Below are 24,835 nucleotides of genomic sequence, written 5' to 3'. Positions count from 1 at the left end.
AGCATTTTGTGCATGTTGCTTGGATTTCCAGCATGTGCAGATTTTCTCTTGTTTGTGATTCTGTTCGGCACCAATTGCCTACAATAAACAGACAATGAATTGTTTTCATCCTTGGAATTAGATTCATATATCCTAGACACATTATTCAGAATATACTGTTACAATTTTTGTTTGTAAAAACCCCTCTTCTGAACACTTCTTCTCTACTTTCTTCCCGTGTTGAACTGTCATTTGGCTTATTAGTTAAGTAAAAAAAATTAATTACAACACAAAACCAGGGAAATTGCTCAACAAATTGGGTAGCAATGGCAGGGAGAGAAACTGAGTCAATGTTCCAAGTTGAGACATCTTCATCTGGACTGGAAACTGAGAAAGCAAGTGTGCTTTATGTAACAGAAAGTGAGGGTGGAGAGAACACTAGTAACAGCTGTGATAGAATGCAGACTAAAGTTGTCAAGGTAACAATTACTATATGCAGTACATCAACAGTAAGGGGAAGAAAAAAATATCAAATTGGAATTAGACAGATGTGTCCGAAACCTTTGCTTCCAGTTATCTGTCACTTGAATTCTCCAGATCACTGTCACTCAGACTTTTAACATTGGCCTCCTACATTGCTTCAACAATATCAATTGTAAGTTTAAGGACCAGCATCCCATCTTCTGTTTGGACATGTTGTAGTTCTCAGGACTTAGTACTGAATTTAATTATTTCAGTTAACCACCTCTTTCATTCCCGTCTTCACAAATATGATTGTAGCCCCTGGTTTCAATTTGGCTCTTTTTCTTGTTAAAGTGTCAGTTTTTAATGTAACTGTTACCTTGTAAAGTTTGCTCTGCGTTCTATCACAGACATTCCTTCACAGTTCTCTCCAACCTCTTCCAAGCTGCCAAACACAGACATTCTCTCACTTTTCCCGTTCTGATGGAGGATTCTTGAACTGAAGCGTCAACCACTTCCCTCTTCACTGGTGCCAACTGAGCTGCTAAGTGCTTCCATCAGTTTTCACCATCTATGCTTTTCTTGCTCCATGTACTGATTGCAGTTATGTTACATAGGTTTCATGAGAATCCCTCATTGACATAATGGCTACAATTGTTATTTTAGATAAAGAAAATGTCAATTTTCTAACAAACTATTCCAGCATTTAGGGGGGAAAAGGTCTATCGCTTTATATTTGTTTCTGTGCCTCCCCGACAACTGTGGTACTTCCACAATCCTCCTCTTCCTTTTTGTCTCACTCCATTTTTTTCTCTTTTTCTTTCTACTTCTTGGATTGTTTTCACTTCTCTGCTTTCCCTGTCTCCCTCCAGGCTTCCCTTCTTATGGTTCCTTCTCCTTGCCATATACCCTCTCCTTCTTGCAGTAAATCTCTGATTAAAAAACTGAGCAACAGCAGAAAATGGTGGAGGACCCTCGTGTTTATGATAAAATATTGGTTTGTTTTTATAAACTTTGTTACTTCATCTTCTACCTCAATCTCAAGTGTCCATCCCTATTATTAGGTGACTCTGTCCAATGCTTCATGTGTTGGTATCATCGGATTTTGTTTTAAATGCTTCATTAGTTGTAAGAATTCTATGATACATTCGCCTGCTCAGCCTGCTTGATGACAATATCACTGGCCACCAGAATCTTTCTGAAACTGATGAGATTAACTTAATCCTTCATGAGGGGGAACTATACATTGCACGTCAATCGATCCTTTGCACCCCTCGTGACGACATCTTCTAAGCAAAAGCATTATTTGTGGTCTCAAGATGCAAGTGCTGTAAAAAATCATGGGTATTCACTTTGATTGAAAGTTAATTAAAAAGTTATTTATACTATGTGTCACATGAATGTGTCATCAGCTGCATTTTTACAAGTATGTAATAAAACACGGTCAATTAATAACAAGATGAGGGACTGAAGAAACTGCTGAAATAAGTTTTATTATCTGCAGTTTGATGAATCTCACAGGGGAGAGTATTAAAGTGAGCCAAAAAAAACTTTTCAAGTGACATTGCATGCCATTTAAAGCTGAGGAAAGAGTGTTACTGTTCTTTGAATCCTCATTCTGGAAGACAAATGAATACACATATGACAAAATTAAAGAAAAATGTAATAGTGGTTTGAACAAAATAAAGTACACAGAAATGGATGAAGGTTTCATATGGAATGAGCTTCTTGATGGGAAGAACAGACCTTTGTATTCACTGGGTCACATGAGAAGAGCATAGTTTAAGCAATGAGACATCTTCTGTATTTCTTTCTTTGGTTATTATATCATTAAGATAGTTCAAGTAAATTGGCAACAGATGTGTAAGATGCCATATGCTGGTTCAACAAGTTCATGCAGGTCAGCTAAAGTAGAGTTGAGCTAAATGTTTAGAAACAAACTGCAAAGTGAATGATTCCACAGAAGGCAGGTTAAACGTCTGGTGTGCAGATGTCTACACTCCCTACCAGTTACAGGGAATTACTGCTTATGCACATTGTTCGATATAAAAGAATGGTTTCAGTGGTTGGAGATGTACATTGATTATTTATTAACTGTGCCTGTGTACCACACCCATCACTCCTGACAGGTTCTTTATCTCAGTAATGAAACTGTGGAGAAACGCCAACTATCTTCCTCTCTGGCACACACCAACACAGCAGCGAAATGGAATAAATGGATCATCCACGCTCTCACAGTGCTGGCAACTAACCAAGAATAATGACGAACAGTGGAACCAAAATTGAAATCTGCAGATGTTGGAAATACAAAATAAAACAAAAAAAAAAGTCAAGCAGGCGAGGCTGCATCAGTAGGTAAGGAAACAGAGTCAATTTTCAAGTTAGAGACCTATCCTCAAGACACAGAACGGTAGCCTGAGGGATGTATGTTTTAGGAAAGTCAAAGGGTGAAATCAGCAACTCCCATAAAAGGATAAAATAATCTTTAAGAATTCTGAAGGGAAAATGATAAATGTTTAACTCACTCATAAAAGATCAAAGGGCAATCACACTGCAAACAACTTTAATCCATGGATTTCCTAGATCACTGTTCAACATTTAAGAAGTTACTCACACAGCTGCAAGATGAATATCAATATTTTCTTTAATTTATTGTATACCTACATAAAATCTGCCCAGCTGTAGCAGATGCAATAAAGCTAGTAATATGCAGCTGCATTAGAGATTGTAGCTAATGGATTCAGCGCTGATTGATTTACAGTTTGATGTAAATCAACCTCTCTGATAATAAATGCAGGTTGCAGTATTTCTAAATCTCTTCACAACACATTTAACCTTGGTACACATTTACAACAAAAGAGATACACGTTTACATCCACGACAGAGCACTTAAACCTAATCACAGACTGGGACATTAAACTCTTCTGTTAGACTGAGATTTACAGCCATGATTAAAATGCACTCACACCAGAAGTCTCTTGGATCACAATAGACACATTGCCCATAATATAGCCACAAAACACTAAATTGCTTCCTGCTCTTTTTTTTAAAAAGGTAGTTGCTTTTGGTTCTACCCCCTTGCACTTTAAGAGTTCCAAGTTACTTGGGCATATGCACATTTCACATGATTTTAACTGACTTTCTCTTTTAAAGTAACTAATTTAGCATTGAAACTGACTTCCAGAGCTTCTTAATCTCTTTATAGGCTTTATTATTAAATCAGCCTTAGACTGTTTAGTTCTGGATTTGACTCATAAAGGTTTTGTTTCTTTGTCAGACCTCCATGGATTTGAGACGAATTCTTAAAGTCTGCATTACCTCCAACACAGTTACAGCTGATTAAACTGTTGTGTAGCAGCGTGGTTATAGATAAACCTGTCTGTCCCTCGCCATTGTGGCATGTCACACCATGCTCCCTCAGCACGAGAGCAGACAAAGTTGCTTGAGTAGTCACAGGAAAACAGCTTAAGGAGGCAATTTTAGTGCTACAAACTTGCCCAGCACTTGCCAAGTGTCAATGCTCATCAAAAATCCAGAATACAAACCAAGACCTCATTCTTTCATAAAAATCTAATCTTGTACACACGTATTTAGGTTGAATGCATCACCTATATGCAAGTTCAGTCTTTTCAGTTTTTTCCAGAATCTTGTAAAACAGACAAAAGACATAACACAGAAGTTTCCAATTGGATCATGAAGCATCTGAATACATTGATATGTGAATATTAATATATTTTTGCAAATGGATGCATCAGCAATGCTCAAAACCAAAGCAAAACCTTGGTGCTCAAATTAGAGAAAAAGGCATACGATGTATCATCGGGCTTTTATTCCCCCCTGTCAAAATGCTAAATAAATTCAAGCTCTGTTTTGATTTAGAGCCACAGCATCACATAGGTCAGAAACAGCCCCCCATCCCCACCCTTGTCCATGTTGACAAACCGGTACACTTCTGTACCAATGTCACAACTTCTAAAGAACTAGGACAGTACAGTCATGAATATTTCCATCACTGCTAGTTAGCTCTTTGAGAGATGAACACCAACAATAACCTTCTAATGCTCCTCAATCTTTGTAGTCCCAGTTTTACAAGTTGGAAATACAGTAATTAATCCTTTTCTTGACATAAAGGCATCTTTGAAAGAGTCTGCTGTGAGTGACTTAAAAAAAAAGTCATTTTTAAAAATCATGAAATATGCAAATTCATTTGAGGCAATGCAGTGTTGTGGAGGGAAAGAAGTGGTTGACATTACAGGTCAAAACCCTGCATTCGGACGGAGTGAGGAGGTAACATGGGCAGCACAAAGACAAGAAAAGGGGTGGTGAGAAAGAATTCTGAGGTGACTGGGGGACTGGAGGGGTGTGGGATGACATGCGAGTAGTGTGAAGTAGGAGAGGGAGCAGTGATGGAGCTGGAAGGCTATGACGGGTGAATGTTAGCTACAGACAGAGAGGAAAAAGAGGAGGAGTAAGGTGGGGGTGGAAGGGAGGGGAGAGGAGAGGAGTGTAAAGAGACAACTCCTGCAGTGGTTTTGTCCTGGACCTGCCAAGTTCCTCCAACATGTTTGTTGCTCCAGATTCCAACATCTGCAGTCTCGCATCTCCTGCCCTCACTCTGCTTTTTATTAAGATAAAAATTTTTTTTTGTTGTTGTTGATCTTCCCATTGACAGACTACTCTAGCTGCTGGGACATCCTCCGTTGACATGAATAGAAGTCTTGTAATGTACGACTCAAGATAATAGGTTTGTCAAGTGTCCACCAGCTTCACGTGTTACTTATTTCAAGCAAGTGATTTTTTTTTGTGTCTTACAAACCTTCCCTCTCCCCTCCATATTAACTGCCTTTATCTTAAGAATAGACAAGGTGCAACTTACAGAGATGGGTATTATTCCACCAATGTATGCACTTTGCTATTTTTATCTGCTCTTAAAATAATTTCAAGCATTTCTGCCAGCACTGAAGTTTCACACAAAGATCAAATGACCTCTATTTTAAGATCCTCTCACTTTCTAAGCTTCCACCTCAATTCAAAGCGTCCCTAGGATCTGACAACATTGATATCAACAGCTGAGGAGCCAAACACAAATGAAGAATTTCCAGAGAAAGCAACCTAAATGCTCATTTAGTATATACACAATTTATATATAATGCAACTGCAATTATATGAACACTTGTTAGAATATCGTAATTGAAACATTCCAAAATATCCACTGTCAAGAAATACTCATGATATAAAACGGTGACACTTATGCATAAAATTACTTTTTATCTTTTTGTGAACTAACATTAACTTCAATACTAAAACACAACTCAAACAAAGGGTTATTTTCAGGTTAATTTATGTCAGTTACACTTGTGACAATAATTCAGAAAACGTGTAGCTCAGGTTGTCAATGGTTGGGTTGAGTTGTTCTCCAGTCTTGGCAATTTACTTGCAAACGTTTCGTCACCATACCAGGAGACATCATCAGTGCGCTGTTAATTTGTGCCCCAAGTATTATGTCAGCCAAACTTGGAGAAAATTCTCCACAAGAATCTATGAACACCAACTGGCTGTCAAGCGGTATGACCAACTCTCCGTAGTCTCTGCCCATGAAGATCAAGAGGGGCAGAAATTCAATTAACAGCAATTAACCAATGTTGTCTCCTTGTATGGTGACAGAACATTTGCAAGTAAATTGCCATAATCGGAGAACAACTCAACCCAGCCATATTTATGACAATCCTGCTGATTTCCCTTGATTGCAGTGGAGAAACTGCAAACAGATCAGCTTATGAAGACAGGCGGAATCATTGACAACAGCTCAGAGAATTCCACATCAACTCTACTCGTGAATAAATTCCAATGCTGCTGATAGTGTCCTGGTGAAATGACAGCAAATAATAGGCGTTTGCTGCCTTTGCCTCTGCAAAATGTGGGCGATTACTTTGACATGCAATGTGAATAAGAGATTGTTCTAGTGTCAAGTGTAATCATACCAGTGCATCCAGGTATACGTTAGTCCACTGAACTTGTTTTTCTTTTGTGCCAGCTAAAACCATTGGTCTCCCAAGTACATCCAAGTATTCCTATATTAAAAAAGAGAATGGAATAATATAATCAGGAAAAAACAGATGTTATTTTTTCCAATTATGCTAAGCACAGAAAAGTAACACTTGATTCCAGGTTATGTTACTGACAGTACAGCTTTAAGTTTTCAAAGGAAAAGGTATGCAGTGTAAGTGTTTTCTCTTCCATAGTTTAATTCATTTTAAGACCCAAATTAGTTTGTTGTAGGGAAACTGTACAGTATGAAAGGCTAAGTTTTTCTTTAAAACTTGTAGGGTTTTTATTATTGGAAACTTCAAGGCAAAATACGCAAGTTAAAATTCTGGTACAAATGAAGAAGCTTATTTAACAGAGCCAGCGGGCTGATCAAACCAAGAAGGGAACAGAGACAAAGGCAGCTTCAGAGTGTCCCAGGAACACTGAAGGTGAAAAAGCCGACAGAGGCATAAACCTAAGTCAGTTGCATAGTATGCAGCACCTTCTAAAATGTTTACATTAGAGATTTTCTAGTTTCGATCCATCAACTTCACCTCAGAACATTCTTTGGGGACACTCCCAACAACTAGTCTATGAAACTACCATAGGTTTTTAAGGGATTATCTCCATTTAATAGCGATGTACAAGTTCTACAAGGCCCCCAATTCAGTCAGACTGCTGTCTCAGAAGGGGAAAGGTCCCAGACCTTCAACCCAGTTTTGCCATTCAGTAAGACCATGACCAAGTCAGACCAAAACATCAGACCCCTCAGGAAAAATGCATTGATTATCGTGCGCCTTTCAACTGAAGATGGTAAAATTTCCAGATTTTCATTGTGGAAAAAGTGTTTGCCAAATGCCCCAAGAATATCATAACCTGTTCTGCATTGTCCCACCGGAAGAAATCATTTCCTTACATCAATCTATCCAATCCCTTGGGAGGATCACCCTTCAGCCTTCTACATTCCGCAGATTAAAAGCCAGGATTTTGGAGCCAGTAACCCAATAGGCTTCATTTTTAGCCAAACCAATATATAAAAGTCTTGAGGTAAACTGAATGCAGATGGAGTCTAGCTGAGGCCCTGCACAACCTCAATCTCTAGAGTTTTAAAACCCATAGATCTCTTTGATATCAACTCCTGTGCCTCCTGGATTTATAATAATAGGATCATTACATGGTTTATTGCACTGCTGGTCAGCTGTAGCCGTGTTTAAAATAGCCTGCTCCTTTGAAGGCAGCAATTTTAATTGTGGTTTGATCAGGCAATGTTTGGAGACTTGAGCGAACTCAGCAGTTTCAGGCTTAGTTCAGAAGTATCAATATTTTTATTGGCATCTTAAATAAAATAAGATCACAAGACACAGGAGCAGAATGAGGCCATTCAGCCCATCAAGCCTGCTCTGCCATTTCATAATGGCAAATCCACTTTCCCTCTCAACCCCATTCTTCTGCCCTCTCCTTTGTCTTGTTTGCCTGGGGTAATTCCTAACTTAACATACTGCTTCAGTAAAGGTAACCCTCTATACCAGGGGTTTTCAACCCTTATTATGCCATGGTCCCCTGCCATTAACCGAGGGGTCCACGGCTCCACAGGTTGGGAACCCCTGCTCTATACATAGAGTCGGATTATGCCAAACTCGGCTCCCTGTCTGAATTCACTTTCTGATTTTAGTTTCTCTGGATGTCGATGACCAGATGTTCTGACTCTCCACTTCTAAAAGGTGTCCAACTAGGTGGAGCGAGTAGACCTCTGGGAGTAGATCCTGAGACATGCTTCATTCCACCATTAAAATATAGCATTTTATCTCATATGTACTACTTTGTCTATATTTGGATGGATCTACAGTACAAGGTAATATTTAGCTGTAAATACAGAACTCTTGCTGACAACCTGCTTTATCAAAGCTTGGTAAATAATATTTCAATATAATTGCTCAGAAGAACTGTGACTTCTGAAGCATACCATGATCTGACACAAGGTACAGCTGGCCTTTGGAGCATTGCTCAAAATGTGAGACTGGGTGGTGGAGGAACAAGAGAGAGTGAATGTGCTGGAATCTGAAAATGAAACAAACCACTGGGGGAATTCTGAGGATCAAACAAAGGGATGGCCAGCTTTCAGGCTGAGTCGTAACACTGGATCTCAATCCAGGAGATTGGATAGTGCCACCTTTTCCATGCACAAATCCCACATTTCAATGTAACCCAGGATATATAGGCTTAGATGACCCATGACCAATCCCTGAACAATTCTGGGAAATAGTCAGTGACCTTTGGAAAATGAGAAAGTGGTGCATGCATCAGTATGGTACGTGGTGCATCTGACGTACAGCTCAGAAACTAATGAAACCAGATTTCATCACACCATCTCCGGTATGTTCTGCATTTCTGCACACAGGCGTCAGGAATGCATTGCCGTAGACATTATAGCAAGCTGGCCATCTCAGATCCCAGCCCCCTACATTTGCCTATTAAATATGATTGGTCAGAAATAGTGAAATGTATAGAGCAATGTTACTAGTATCCCTCGGTCTAAAAGTAACCGAAATGCAAGTTTTTCCATCTACTCCTAAAGATGCAGAACAGCACACACAAAAATACTGAAGCAACTTCACGGGTCTGGCAGCAGCTATGGAAATGAATGGATAGTCAACGTTCTGGGCTGAGACTCTTCTTCAGGACTGAGATCAAGGGGGAAGATGCCAGAATAAAAAGGTGAGGGGGGGGTGGGGGAAGAGGGGAAGGTGGCTAGATGGAAGCTGATAGATGAAGCTAGGTGGTTGGGAAAGGTAAAGGGCCAGGGAAGAAATCTGACAGGAGAGGAGCTACGCTAATAGAAGAAAGGGAAGGAGGAGGGGACCCAAAGGCAGGTGAGAAGAGGTAAAAGGTCAGGGGGAGGGGAGAATTTGTTTACCAGAAGGAGAAATCAATATTCATGCCATCAGGTTGGAGGGTACCAGACGGAATACAAGGTATTGTTCCTCCACTCTGAGGGCCTCATCTTGGCACAAAAGGAAGACATGGACCGACACGTCAGAATGGGAATGGAAATCAGAATGAAAATGTTTAGCCACCGAGAAACTGCTTGTGGCAGATGGTGCAGAGGTGCTTGATGAAGCAGTTCGGGAGCACCGGACACAATAGACGACCCCAAGGGGAGGATGTGTTTAGTGGTAGCATCCCGTTGGAGATGGCAGAAGTTGCAGAGGATGTGTTGGATGCAGTGGCTGATGGGGTGGTAGGCAAGGACAAGATGAACTCCATCACTGTTGAGACGGTGGGAAAATGGGATGAGTACGCATGTTTGGAAAATGGAGGAGATGTGGATGAGGGAAATCCTGGTTCTTACAGCAGGAAGACATCTCTGGTGTCCTGGAACAGTAAATCGGGTCCTGAGAACAGATGTGAAGAAACTGAGGAAAGGAAATAGCATTTCTACAGGAGATGGGTGGGAAGAGGTATAGTCAAGATAACCGTGGGAGTCAGTAGGTTTATAATAGAAGGCGGTTGACAGTTTGTAGACAGAGAGACACACAGAGACAGGGAACGGGGGTGTCAAAGATGGACCGAGTGAATTTAAGAGCAATGTGGAAGTTAGAAGCAAAGTTAATAAAACTGACGAGCTCAGCATGGAGGCATGAAGCAGAGCCAATGCAGTTGTCAATGTAGTGTAGCAAGAGTTGAGGAGTATTACCAGGAAGGCTCCTAAAGGTACTGGTTTTAGAAGAACAACATAATTTCCTCAGCTAATGATAATTGTCATAAATGCTAAAAATTGTGCATTACTGAACTAAATGCTCTTGGTATTCAGGATTTAGGTTAGATTTACCAAATACTGCCTTTGGACACATTTGCAAGTCAGCATTCTTCCAGCAATCTAACTGGACTGAAACTCAGTTCAGGGGTCAAAGTTCAACATTTCTATTCACTGAGCTCCAGTACATTCTTCTCTGCCTTATGTAATGTGATCATTTCTAATTTACAAGGACAGGAGGAGTCGAATAGAGTCAGATCTATGGTGATAATATACAAGTAAACTTTTGGCTCTGTTCAGTTTTTAAGTACTGTTTAATATCTCAACGCAAATTGGAAGCTATTTGAGATTTTCACCTCAAATAATTTAAATTTCCAATTATCAACAAATTATTCATCGTCCTATTCTTCTCCCACTTATTAAAAATCTACAGCATAAAATAAGGCATTTGGCATAAAACACAAAATTCTGGAGTCACTCAGCAAGTCAGACAGTATCTGCAGAGAAGGAAACAAAAGATAACGATTCAGAGAAGATCACTGGATTTTCTGCCTGAACTGCTGAGAATTTTCGTACTGTTTTTGACTTGAGCACACTTAGAAAATTAGCAAGCTCAACCCGGTAAATTATATTTTAATATTACTACCTGTGTGTTAATACGTATTGCTCCAATGCTGGGAATTTCAAAAAAGTAGCCTAAAATGTAAAAAGAAAAGATGTTAAACTGGATTCAGAATCTTTCTGGTGTAACATGAAAAAATAGATCAGAGTTTTCCTAATATGTAATTGATAAAAAGTTAGTTGACCAAATACCTTTATTAGTACAGGCCATCCACTGTAACGGGCCCTTATCATAGTTATGCTGGCCAACTGAAAAGGTGAATACACGCACCTAAAGCAGGAAAGGAGGTTGATTCAGTGATTGGGAAAACCAATACATCACACATTCTATTTGTACACAGAACAGATCTTTGTAGTAAAGATCGAGAATTATAAAATTAATGAAAGGATTTACGTACTTTTCATTATTTATTCCTTGATCAATATCCATACAATTTTAAATAAGCTTTAGGTTAAGCTTCAGATTCACTTAATACAGACACAATGGAGATTTTATAAACACTGCAAATACATTGCAAAATTCAGATAGAAATCATTAACTATCTTCCACTCCCCCAACTGCTGCTGCTTGGTTAGAAGATGTAATGTTTTTTCTGACATTAGAAAAGATTAAATTCACTTTGAGGGGGTCTGTGAAAAAGTTCTATTCGAAATGGGGACCTTTCTTATCATATTTTGGGAGTCTTAAGGAATTACCTACTAGTTGAGGGCACTTGATTGCACTTGGGAAGTTGCCTCCCATTTAACACTTATAATTTACCTTACAGGGTGGTTGATGAATTGTAAATATGAGTGTATTTTGGATCATCTGACATATTGCAGATGTGTATGAGCCGTCGTCTTGAAGTAATGTGGGGGTATGGTTGTGAAATGTCTGTACTTGAACTTGTGAATTGTTGTGTTGTAAATATATTAGCTGCCATGATATGTTCGGGGAGGGCGGGTGGGGGGAGGTTTTTTTGGGGGGTACGATACGAAAGCAAAATGGAGGAAAATGTAATCGATGATATATTCTGTATTGTGTCATTCCTTCAATAAAAATAAAATTTAAAAAAAAAAGAAATCATTAACTAAAGAAGTTATCCTGTTGGATTATTTTTATCCTCTTGCTTCCTTTCCTTCAGCAGAACTTGACTTCTACATGAATGGCTTTGAAGTATTTTGAGAGTTTCCCTATCAGAAGATCATGCTTCACCCATTTGTAAGCCAATTCAACTCAAATCAAGGACAGAAAATTGACATAAAATTTACAGATGTATCAGAAGTATCCCAGTGATTTACACCATAGAGACCAGAAGGAAGCATTGCATTTATCTGTATTCTTACATTTTGCTTTCACAACATCTCAAGACGCTTTACAACCAATGAAATCATTTGGAAATGTAATTCCTCTTGCCACTCAGGAATTTTGGCAGCCGATTTGCACAAAGCAAATCACTAGACTGTGGTTCAGAAAGAGATACTGGCAAAGGCATCAAACACAATTGACTTGCTTTTCTTTGGGGATAGTGTCAGTTAAGGTACATCATATCTCATGCCATGCCTCTTCTGAAGTGGCCTCTCAAACAGTGATGCGGAGAAGTGGCAGTCCTAATATTCAAAACTCTTAGAAGCAAAAGCACTAAATACTGAACCACTGCTAACATTTGTGCAATCAGCTCATTCATATCACAGGCAAAATCCTTTGAAACCTGACAAGAACAACAGGAATTCTGCAGGTGCTGGAAATTCAAGCAACACACATCAAAGTTGCTGGTGAATGCAGCAGGCCAGGCAGCATCTCTAGGAAGAGGTACAGTCGACGTTTCAGGCCGAGACCCTTCGTCAGGACTAACTCAACGTTTCAGGCCGAGACCCTTCGTCAGGAGTCCTGATGAAGGGTCTCGGCCTGAAACGTCGACTGTACCTCTTCCTAGAGATGCTGCCCGGCCTGCTGCGTTCACCAGCAACTTTGATGTGTGTTGAAACCTGACAAGACACTGCTTTTGGGTTGTCCTGGGTAACAGGATCAAGCAGTTACTTTTTGGCAAAGGCAGAAAAGCCCAAGATCCACACTAAGAATAATGCTAGTGTCAAAGTTACCAAAGTTTTTTCCATTTGCACGAAAGGTCACATGGCAATTGAATCACAAAAAATATTTCATTGTGTGAAGTCCAAGTGTTTGAACTGGAGCTAGTAGTAGGATGTGAATGGAAAAGTGGGCAAGATGAGGGGAGAGGATATGGTCGTGTATAAATATGGCAATAGAAAGACAGCTGGCTGTTATAGGAACAAAGGGTTCAGGAGTCTGTGCATGTTGAGGACAGTCAGTAATGGAACCAACTTCTCTTTCTGGGGAAGTTAGGGGTGAACTTATGCTGGGCCCACTGCTACAAAAACATCTGCAGAATTTACTCCACACCAGGTTCTGAAGAACCCACTTACTTTAATTTCATGGCTTGCAGATTGGTGCAACGACAGCTAACCAAACTGACCCCTCTCCCCCCACTTCAATTCCCACGCCATGCCTGCTCATTGACAAAGGCAAGGTTTTGAACTCAAAGCACAAGGGTGGGAGATGACGGTGAGGCACAGAAAGGCAAGGTTCAGTAATACAGGCCAAGGTTAAAAAGACGGAAGTCTCAGAGATGTTGACTTTGAACATGGCGATATGTCAAACTATGCATCATCCTGTGTCCAATGAAGCATCATTTTTCCCTGCACTAGCATTTAACAGCAAAGCTCAGACATTACAAAGGCAACTCACTCCCCCCAAGATGTTAGTTATTCTTAGAGTGGTTTAGTTTGCAGCTCTCTTACTGGTGCACTTTTCAAAAGATCTGACCAAAATTATCTGAACTAAAGTACCACCATTAACAAATATTTATCTTCTGTGGTAGCTTGTTTACAAAATGTACACAAAGCAAAGGATAGGCAATCTGGAAGAAGCCTCAGTGAATCTTCCCAGAGGAAGGGAATAAAATAAAGATCACAGCCCTTTGAGATATTGTTAAAAACTAAATAGAGGAAAGCACAGACTACGAAAAGAAAGGCATCTTCTAAAGAAACATGAATACATGTACAGCATTCACACGGCAGCTTTAATGTAACTAAAGCTTGCAGGATGCTTCATGCAAGGGAGGATGATGCAAGAACAAAGGCTAATGAAGCTGATTAATGGTAAGAGTGGGATTTCCATACACCTGTAGATTCTAGACATCTCCAAGTTGCATTTGTGTCTATCTATATCATTGATACCTTTCATTAAGGATGAATCAGTTCCAGGAGAAGGTCACTTACATGGTGCATTAAACCCCATTTCTCATTCATGAATGCTGCTTCTCCTGCTGAGAATATCTAGCATTTTCTGTTTTTACTTCAGATTTCTAGGATCAGCAATACGACATTTGGGTGTATCTGCATTTTGCTTAGCACTAACAATTTTTAACTTGTGCTCTAATGTGTACATAACGTTGAAAAGGCTCATCAGTGATATTAATTCTCTTTATTGCTGGAAATGCTGGATGAACATTCTGACGAATCAGAAGACCGACACTTAAGCAATTTTTTCTTAATCAACTAATGGGGTGGCAAGCCTAGCGGGAGAACTGCAGGACTTCTCACAACTTACAGAAGGATGCGCAAGAAGTCCTCCCACCCGAATATGTCTGAATATTCCTGCTAAATAATAATCCAGAAAACGTATCGTAGACTCTATTGCGCACTCGGCAGATGTGTACAGGCTCATCGTGATAAGCTCAGCTGTGGACTCAAATGGGAACATGAGCACCACATGAAGGGCTTGCTCAAGCTGGCAAGCGGCAAAACAACACCATTACAAATAGAGATCTGGCTCTCACTCAAAGGTTACAGTAAAACTGGCCATGTGGTTTTATTTGTTCAACCAGCATACATCAAAGTTGCAGGTGAACGCAGCAGGCCAAGCAGCATCTATAGGAAGAGGTACAGTCGACGTTTCGGGCCGAGACCCTTCATCAGGACTAACTGAAGAAAGAGTTAGTAAGAGATTTGAAAGTGGGAGGGGAAGGGGGAGATCCAAAATGATAGGAGAAGACAGGAGGGGGAGGGATAGAGCCGAGAGCTGGACAGGTGATAGGCAAAAGGGGATACGAGAAGATCATGGGACAGGAGGTCCGGGAAGAAAGACAAGGCGGGGGGGTGACCCAGAGATGGGCAAGAGGTATATTCAGAGGGACAGAGGGAGAAAAAGGAGAGTGAGATGAGTAACAGATGGGGTACGAGGGGGAGGTGGGGCCTAGCGGAAGTTAGAGAAGTCGATGTTCATGCCATCAGGTTGGAGGCTACCCAGACGGAATATAAGGTGTTGTTCCTCCACCCTGAGTGTGGCCTCATCTTTACAGTAGAGGAGGCCGTGGACAGACATGTCAGAATGGGAATGGGATGTGGAATTAAAATGTGTGGCCACTGGGAGATCCTGCTTTCTTTGGTGGACAGAGCGTAGATGTTCAGCAAAGCAGTCTCCCAGTCTGTGTCGGGTCTCGCCAATATATAAAAGACCACATCGGGAGCACCGGACGCAGTATATCACCCCAGTCGACTCACCTTATATTCCGTCTGGGTAGCCTCCAACCTGATGGCATGAACATCGACTTCTCTAACTTCCGCTAGGCCCCACCTCCCCCTCGTATCCCATCTGTTACTCATTTTTATGCACACATTCTTTCTCTCACTCTCCTTTTTCTCCCTCTGTCCCTCTGAGTATACCTCTTGCCCATCCTCTGGGTCACCCCCCCGCCTCCTTGTCTTTCTTCCCGGACCTCCTGTCCCATGATCCTCTCGTATCCCCTTTTGACTATCACCTGTCCAGCTCTCGGCTCTATCCCTCCCCCTCCTATCTTCTCCTATCATTTTGGATCTCCCTCTCCCCCTCCAACTTTCAAATCCCTTACTCACTCTTCCTTCAGTTAGTCCTGACGAAGGGTCTCGGCCTGAAACGTCGACTGCACCTCTTCCTACAGATGCTGCCTGGCCTGCTGCGTTCACCAGCAACTTTGATGTATGTTGCTTGAATTTCCAGCATCTGCAGAATTCCTGTTGTTTGGTTTTATTTGTTGTTTTTTTTTCTCTTACTTGACATTAAAGGCCACAGCTAGCTTGCAGTCATTAAATGCAACAACCACAGAAGATTCTCTGAAATTACTTAGATACTGGAAAAGTCTTCAGTTTGCCAGGCTTGCAAGTTCATGTCCACTTTCAGAAGGGACATTAAACCCACTCACACAAATATACAAGCACGACAAATATAATCACGTTTGGGAAGAGACAAATCGTTACAGAAAGGCAGCTTGCAGTAAAACTCTGCTCACTTCAGAAAGAGGCATTTAATTCTACCTTACACTTTGCTAATGCTCAGGACAGATGCATCAAATCAAAATGGCTGTTTGACAATTTCAAATTAAATGATTAGCTAATTGATCAAAAGACAAATAATATTCAATTATTCATAGCATGGCTCTTCAACACTGCAAAGTACTTTTTTCACTGCTTGCTACTCAAGTTCATTGAATCTTTACTTACAGTATTATACAATTTTTAATTAATTATTCCTGTGAAGAACAAGTGGAATATTTGTCCTGATATTAACCAAACTAAGAAACAATGGAGGGTAATTTGCTCAAACGGTTACTCTATTTTATCTCATCCAATTTCAAGAAAGCATTGCTGTTAGTCGACAAAGTAACTTCCACAACAGGAAGCACCGTCCACTCCCAAGCCATCAACAGTTATGCGGAAGGAAACATCCTGGATCATGGAACCCACAAAGATGTGACATCACCTTAAACAAATGGGAGAGGCATGCACAACATTTAAAAATTTCCTGAAAGGATGTGATGGAAACCAATGCAATACAGACATTTAAGCGTCTCATCAATAGGTATATGAATATGCAGAGAATAGGGAGATTATGACACTGTGCAGGCAGATAAGGTTAGTGTCAATAGATATTTAATTACTCCGCATCATGTTCTGAAGAATCCTATTACTTTAAGTTTTATGGCCTGCAGATTGAGGCAGTGACAACTAACCAAATTGACCCCCTCGTCCCTACCCTCCAACTTCAAATCCCCCCCCCCACCATGCCTGCTTGTTGACAAAGACAGATTTTGAATTAATGGTTTGACACAACATTATGGGCTGAAGGGGCTGTTCCCCTGCTCTACATTCCAATTGTTCGGCAGGTCAGACAGAAATGAGTAGAAATAGGGATAAAATTTTGGATATTTGGGTGTATAAACTCTTCTCAGGTTTCCAGATACAAGTATCGATTATAACCAAAGTTTCAATGAAAAACTCAGCCATCTTCATCAGGGATGATGCCTAGGCACATCTAGTCCACTGGTATTTATACTCCCATAGTACATCCCTCTTGATTGGTTTGTCCTCATCCAATCAGGTTTCCACTCTCCTACCTTGCTTATAATCAAATTCCAGTTCGCAGAGCGAGACGTTCGTCTATGTTAAAATTTTTTACCTCCAGTTTTATTTCAATGGCTTCATTTACCAGGTGGTCCCAATAGCCATTGGTATGGCACAGTAGCTTTGTGCCAAAAATCAATCCCATGGCCATTGTGAACGCAATGTTCTAAAGTCTGGGAAAGTGTGCCATTTTTGTTTGCATTCAAGGTGCTGATTGTTCTCATTAACTTATTTCTAGTCTTGAGCTGTTCAGGGCCAAGATAACATTCACACAAATAAACAGTGGCATCGAGAACCTTGTCTTTCAATAATAGTTCCCCAGCAATCTCATAAGTGAATTAGTAGTTTTATGCCATTAACATAGAAAGACAGCTGTTTCCTTTCTTGTTTTAAAAAGGTGTCTGGCAACAGGTATTCATAGGGCTTGTTTGTTGCAGGAGAAACACCCGACCCCCTTAAAATTAGCAAGCAGAATAATAGCTGTCTACAGGCTTGGCCCCTCCAAGAGGACCACAACCTTGTCGTAGGGTTTGAAGGTTTGCGTTCCTCAATGACCCAGAGAGCTATGTTGGCTGGAGTCAGGGCCTTGTGCTTAGGCTCTTGGTAGGGTCACCTGTGCCAAACAGGTCAATGGGTAGAGGCCAGACTAAGAGTGGTCCACCGGCCCTCCTGGTTTGGAGGTTCAGCTCAGGGCCAACAACACTGACTGGTAAAACAAAATTGTGATGGAAAAAGAATTGAAGAATCCTTCTTCTGAGTGTGACTCTGTGGACAGACAGAGATGGAGGACCTTCATTACTGCCCTAAACGCTAGCAGCAAAACTGGAAGAAAGTATAGGGTTGGTCTTGTTCCATGGGAAAAGAATAAGTGCTCCAAAAATATTTTTATAGCTGACGAGATGCAGGACCAACTTGCTGCTGGTGAAGGACCACAGCATATAACCACCTTAATGAACCAGCCCCACATACCGTCCCTTGTTTGAGATATTCCTAATAATCTGTCAGTGACTGGATGACGTGTCTGATGACCCGCATGCACCCTGTGGAATTTAACTGAACATGATGTCTCAGAATGAGAAGGGCATCTTGCCTTCTTGATAACACATCAACCAGCAGGCTGTCAATCAAACCTGCAGCTAAAATAGTGCACAAGCAGCGTTATCCAGGTTAGATGCTTTGTCTGGACTGGAATCCAGGCTGCTGGAAATTAAATATTGAGATGTGTTTAATGTAATATCTTGCCACACACTGTTTTCACTTGCTGATTGTTTAAATGAAAGAGGATCTGACAGAGAGCATGATGAAACAGTTCGGTATGCTTGTCAAATCCAAGAATCCAACAAAGAAAACAGGTAACAGTGTTGCAGTCAGCCGAGAACAAACCGCAGTGTTTATTACCCTTGCTTCTGCCTGTACAGCCTCTGCAGGCCTTTGCACAGGAATTTGCTGTGTAAAGTGAGCCCGTCCGGTGTAGCATCCTCTGCAAGGATACCTGGACCAGTGAGACCAGAGAAAACATCTGTACCTCATCAGACCAAAGAACTATGCAGTGTCCAAACTAGGAACTACACATCAGGTCAAAAGTACAGAAATTAACATAGAGGAAAAAGAAAATTAAATTCACCAATAATGAAAATCAGAAGGAAATACAAATTCAATTGTTTAATTTTTATTAATGTAGGTATCTTATACCAATCCATGTGTCTCCATTGTAAGTCACTGACTAAGAACTTGTTAAGCAAAGGCTCTGGAGAAGGAGAGCATCTCCTTGAAGTCCACTTTTAACTGCATATGTACACCCACAGCCTCATTATCTGATAAAAGTGATCTGTTTTTCACAAAACCTAGACATTATTATAGGAAGTTTGTGCCCTATATTTGAATGTACAGACTAAAAAGCTGGCTAGATCTTTGCTCAATCCACATCAAATGCATTGGTAATGTCTTGTTTTGTTTGATAGTGTTTCAGAACTAATATTATTTGACTGACAAACATTCTAATTGAATAAGGATATTTTTGAAATAACTTAAATAACTATAACATAAACCTTACAAGTTAATGGGATTACAGTTATTGTTTTAAGCTTCCCTTTAAAGTAACTTGCCCATCACTAGGAAATATACTGACAATGACATGGAGCATTTGTTATTTCTTGAAGCAATTCTAAATACCCAGATTGAGACAGACACAATAGAAAACCCTTTGTCTGGATTAAACCAATTTGTACAAACAAGACAAAATATGCCCCCTATTGGATTATAAAATACTCCTTATTGAACCAAACTCATTTAGTATAAATTTGGAAAGTTACAGTCCTGGCAATACCAGCAAGATCATTTCTATTAATACTACCACAGTATTTTTATATCAAAACTAATAGGCTTTACAAGCCACTTACTTTTTTGTCCTGGTTATATGTTGTAAAAATTTCTTGGGCTCGTTCTTCCCCACCATCTGTAAATAACATGATGATCTTGTTGCAATTCGCTCGGGACACATTAAACTACAAAGAAATAATGGAGAACGTCTATTCAATTTCAGTCACACGACATGCCATAGATATGATATAATAAAAAAGTGGTATACATTTCATACAGCTTGAACTAGAATCCTTTTTTAAACCTGTGGGATTCCATTACAAAGTTGGAGCTTTAATTTAGATATTCCTTTCATGTTTAGCGTTCTGCACCATCCCTGTTGGTAAGGCCTTGGCTCAAATGGCCTGGAACAAATTTTTCCCTCTCCAATACCCAAGTAATTTGCTATAAAGTTAGGAATCAAATAGAAAAATCTCATTATTGTGTTCCAGCCATCTTCACATAGCATATTCCATCGTGCAATCTTTCAGAAGGCTGTCAACTGATATCACAGCAGACAAGGCAAAGACAATAACCTGCTCAACTGATTCATTTGACAATAAACAGCTAGGTGAATAAAAGCAATCATAGGTGTCATGATGCCCACTCCCCCCTCAAAAGATATAAAACAATGAATTGCTGTACCAGTACATGCATCTGAATTGAATGGCCAGGCTTTCCTATCCATTAAATGAACTGGAAAAATATACATTTTGTGCTGTGTTGTAATCAGAACAAGATCCTAACCCCTTATATAGATAAAGATCCAATACCAGTATATCCCAAACTGACCTTTGCCTGACAATTCCTTTATTATGAACAGTACACTTACAAGTTATGGCATCTAATTCAAAAGGTTTTGTTTTACACCACCGCTTAAATGCAGCCTGGTCATACAATGCACTTTCATATACCTATAGGAAGTCACAAAAGTGGAATTCCTTCATTTGTAGAAGTATTATTTTAAAATTAGTGTTGATGCAATACAAAAAGACACTGGAGTTTTTAAAAAATATCTGAAGCACCCCATTTCCTCTTTATTATAATAGCATAGAAATAAACGACAATTTGATTTTTTGGTTGTCATAAAGGGCTGATAAAGGTAAACAGGGTCTCTGTACACTCATGACCATGTGGCTAGCCACAGCTCAGCCACCATCTATAAATTCATGAATGATAACACTGTTGCTGACAGGATCTCAAAAGGCATAGAGGAGCAAAATAGATCAGCTGGTTAAGTGGTGTCGCAACGATAGTCTTGCACTCAAAGTCAGTAACTCCAAGCAATTGATTGTGGACTTCAAGAAAGGGAAGTCGAGAGAACACAACCTAGTCCTTTTAAAGGGTTGACAGTGGAAAGGGTAAGCAGCTTCATATTCCTAGGTGGTAATATCTCAGAGGATCTATGCTGGGCCAACGTTTTGACACAAATACTAAAAAGGGACGGCAATGGCTATATTTCATTAGGAGTTTGAGGAGACTAGGTATGACACCAAAGACACGAGCAAATGTGCTGTGGAGAGCATTCTGGCTGGTTGTATTACCAGTTGGTACAAGGGCTCCAACACGTAGGATTGCAAAAGGCTGCGGAGGATAGCACATTCCTCAGCCAGCTCCGTCATTGGCACAAGCCCCTCCACCATTGAGAACATCTTCAAAAAGCAGCACCTCAAGAAGGTGGTGCCTCAGGAGGGTGACATCCCTCGTTACGGGCCATCCAGGACACACCCCTTTCTCATTATTACCATCAGGGAGGAGGTACTCGAGCCTGAAGCCACACACTTCACTTTAAGGAACAACTTTATTTTCCACTTCCATCATCAGATTTTTGAACGGTCCATGAACACTCCCTCACTATTCCTCTTTTGCACCATTTACAATGTTAGGGATAATGAACATAAATCTGATCCTGACCATCACGAAAGGAAAACATCTTTGTAATGATGGCCAGATCAACAAGAACACTTAAATTTTAGAATCGGAGACAGACAAGTGGGTAACAGTCAGGAGAGGGAAGGGGAAGAGTCAAGTACTAGAGAGTTCTCCTGTGGCTCTCCCCCTGAACAATAAGTTCTCCTGTCTGGGTACTGTTGAGGGGGGATGGCCTACCTGGGGGAAGCAACAGTGGCCGTGCCTCTGGCACAGAGTCTGGCCCTGTAGCTCAGAAGGGTAGGGAAAGGAAGAGAAAGGCAGTAGTAATAGGGGACTCTATAGTAAGGGAGTCAGACAGGCGATGCTGTGGACGCAGGAAAGAAACTCGGATGGTAGTTTGCCTCCCAGGTGCCAGGGTCCGGGATGTTTCAGATCGCGTCCAAGATATCCGGCAGTGGGAGGGAGAACAGCCAGAGGTCGTGGTACATATTGGTACCAATGACATAGGTAGGAAAAGGGAAGAGGTCCTGAAAACAGACTACAGGGAGTTAGGAAGGAAGTTGAGAAGCAGGACTGCAAAGGTAGTAATCTTGGGATTACTGCCTGTGCCACATGACAGTGAGTATAGGAATAGAATGAGGTGGAGGATAAATGCGTGGCTGAGGGATTGGAGCAGGGGGCAGGGATTCAGATTTCCAGATCATTGGGACCTCTTTTGGGGCAGGTGTAACTTGTACAAAAAGGATGGGTTACACTTGAATCCCAGGGGGACCAATATCCTGGCAGGGAGGTTTGCTAAGGCGACTGGGGAGAGTTTAAACTAGAATTGTTGGGGGGGGGTGGAAACAAACTGAGGAGACTGGGGAAGAGGCAGTTGGCTCACAAATAGAGAAAGCTCGGAGACAGTGTGTGAGGGAGGATAGGCAGGTGATACAGAAGGGACACACTCAGGCCGACGGTTTGAGATGTGTCTATTTTAACGCAAGGAGTATTGTGAACAAAGCGGATGGGCTTAGAGCGTGGATCAGTACTTGGAGCTACGATGTGGTGGCCATTACAGAGACTTGGATGGTTCAGGGACAGGAATGGTTACTTCAAGTGCCGGATTTTAGATGTTTCAGAAAGGACAGGGATGGAGGCAAAAGAGGTGGGGTGTGGCACCGTTGATCAGAGATAGTGTCATGGCTGCAGAAAAGGTGGACGTCATGGAGAGATTGCTTGTGGAGTCTCTGTGGGTGGAGGTTAGGAACAGGAAGGGGTCAATAACTCTACTGGATGTTTTTTATAGGCTTCCCAATAGTAACAGGGATATCGAGGAGCAGATAGGGAAACAGGTCCTGGAAAGGTGTAATAATAACAGAGTTGTCATGGTCGGAGATTTTAATTTCCCAAATATCGATTGGCACCTCCCTAGAGCAAGGGGTTTAGATGGGGTGGAGTTTGTTAGGTCTGTTCAGGAAGGTTTCTTGACACAATATGTAGATAAGCCTACAACAGAAGAGACTGTACTTGATTTGGTATTGGGAAATGAACCTGGTCAGGTGACAGATCTCTCAGTGGGAGAGCATTTTGGAGATAGTGATTATAATTCTATCTCCTTTACAATAGCATTGGAGAGAGATAGGAACAGACAAGTTAGAAAAGCATTTAATTGGAGTAAGAGGAATTATGAGACTATCAGGCAGGAACTTGGAAGCTTAAATTGGGAACAGATGTTCTCAGGGAAAGGTACGGAAGAAATGTGGCAAATGTTCAAGGGATATTTGCATGGAGTTCTGCATAGGTACGTTCCGATGGGACAGGGAAGTTATGGTAGGTTACAGGAACCGTGGTGTACAAAGGCTGTAATAAATCTAGTCAAGAAGAAAAGCTTAAAAAAGGTTCCGAGAGCTAGGTAATGTTAGAGACCTAGAAGATTATAAGGCTAATAAGAAGGAGCCTAAGGAGGAAATTAGGAGAGCCAGAAGAGGCCATGTGAAGGCCTTGGCGGGCAGGATTAAGGAAACCCCAAGGCATTCTACAAGTATGTGAAGAGCAAGAGGATAAGACGTGAAAGAATAGGATCTATCAAGTGTGACAGTGGGAAAGTGTGTATGGAACCGGAGGAAATAGCAGAGGTGCTTAATGAATACTTTACTTCAGTATTCAAAACAGAAGAGGATTTTGGTGATTGTAGTAATGACTTGCAGCGGACTGAAAAGCTTGAGCATGTAGATATTAAGAAAGAGGATGTGCTGGAGCTTTTCGAAACCATCAAGTTGGATAAGTTGCCAGGACTGGATGAGTTGTACCCCAGGCTACTGTGGGAGGTGAGGGAGGAGATTGCTGAGCCTCTGGCGATGATCTTTGCATCATCAATTTGGACGGGAGAGGTTCCGGAGGATTGGAGGGTTGCGGATGTTGTTCCGTTATTTAAGAAAGGGGGTAGAGATAGCCCAGGAAATTATAGACCAGTGAGTCTTACTCCATTAGATGGGAAGTTGATGGAGAAGATCCTGAGAGGCAGAATTTATGAACATTTGGAGAGGTATAATATGATTAGGAATAGTCAGCATGGCTTTGTCAAGAGCTGGTCGTGCCTTTTGGGGCTAATTGAATTTTTTTTGAGGATGTGATTAAACACATGGATGAAGGAAGAGCAGTAGATGTAGTGTATATGGATTTCAGCAAGACATTTGATAAGGTACCCCATGCAAGGCTTATTGAGAAAGTAAGGAGGTATGGGATCCAAGGGAATTGCTTTATGGATCCAGAATTGGCTTGCCCACAGAAGGCAAAGAGTGGTTGTAGACGGGTCATATTCTGCATGGAGATTGGTGACCAGAGGTGTGCCTCAGGGATCTGTTCTGGGACCCTTACTCTTCATGATTTTTATAAATGACCCGGATGAGGAAGTGGAGGGATGGGTTAGTAAGTTTGCTGATGACACAAAGGTTAGGGCTGTTGTGGATAGTGTGGAGGGCTGTCAGAGGGACATTGATAGGATGCAAAACTGGGCTGAGAAGTGGTAGATGGAGTTCAACCCAGATAAGTGTGAAGTGGCTCATTTTGGTAGGTCAAATATGATGGCAGAATATAGTATTAATGGTAAGACTCTTGGCAGTGTGGAGGATCAGAGGGATCTTGGGGTCCGAGTCCATTGGACGCTCAAAGCAGATACGCGCGTTGACTCTGCGGTTAAGAGGGCATACATCAATCGTGGAATTGAATTTAGGAGCTGAGAAGTAATGTTGCGGCTATATAGGACCCTAGTCAGATCCACCTGGAGTACTGTGCTCAGTCCTGGTCGCCTCACTACAGGAAGGATGTGGAAACCATAGAAAG

General features: G+C 41.1%; 1 protein-coding gene across 3 annotated transcripts in view; it reads right to left on the bottom strand.

Moving 5' to 3' along the window:
• LOC134359480 (voltage-dependent calcium channel subunit alpha-2/delta-1) overlaps window positions 1-24,835 on the bottom strand; it is a 761,998-nt gene that overhangs the window by 177,395 nt on the left and 559,768 nt on the right. For all 3 annotated transcript variants that reach the window (XM_063072791.1, XM_063072789.1, XM_063072790.1), the window contains exons 12-15: window positions 19,681-19,785; window positions 11,036-11,114; window positions 10,869-10,918; window positions 6,423-6,512 (exon numbers count right to left, since the gene is read on the bottom strand). In XM_063072791.1, coding sequence (XP_062928861.1) covers window positions 6,423-6,512; window positions 10,869-10,918; window positions 11,036-11,114; window positions 19,681-19,785 — 324 coding nt within the window. The remainder of the gene's footprint in view (window positions 1-6,422; window positions 6,513-10,868; window positions 10,919-11,035; window positions 11,115-19,680; window positions 19,786-24,835) is intronic.

The sequence above is a fragment of the Mobula hypostoma genome, chromosome 20 (genome assembly GCF_963921235.1).
Source record: "Mobula hypostoma chromosome 20, sMobHyp1.1, whole genome shotgun sequence".
NCBI lineage: Eukaryota > Metazoa > Chordata > Chondrichthyes > Myliobatiformes > Myliobatidae > Mobula > Mobula hypostoma.
Note: the sequence above shows the minus strand (reverse complement) of the source record. Positions and strands in the feature narration are given on the sequence as shown.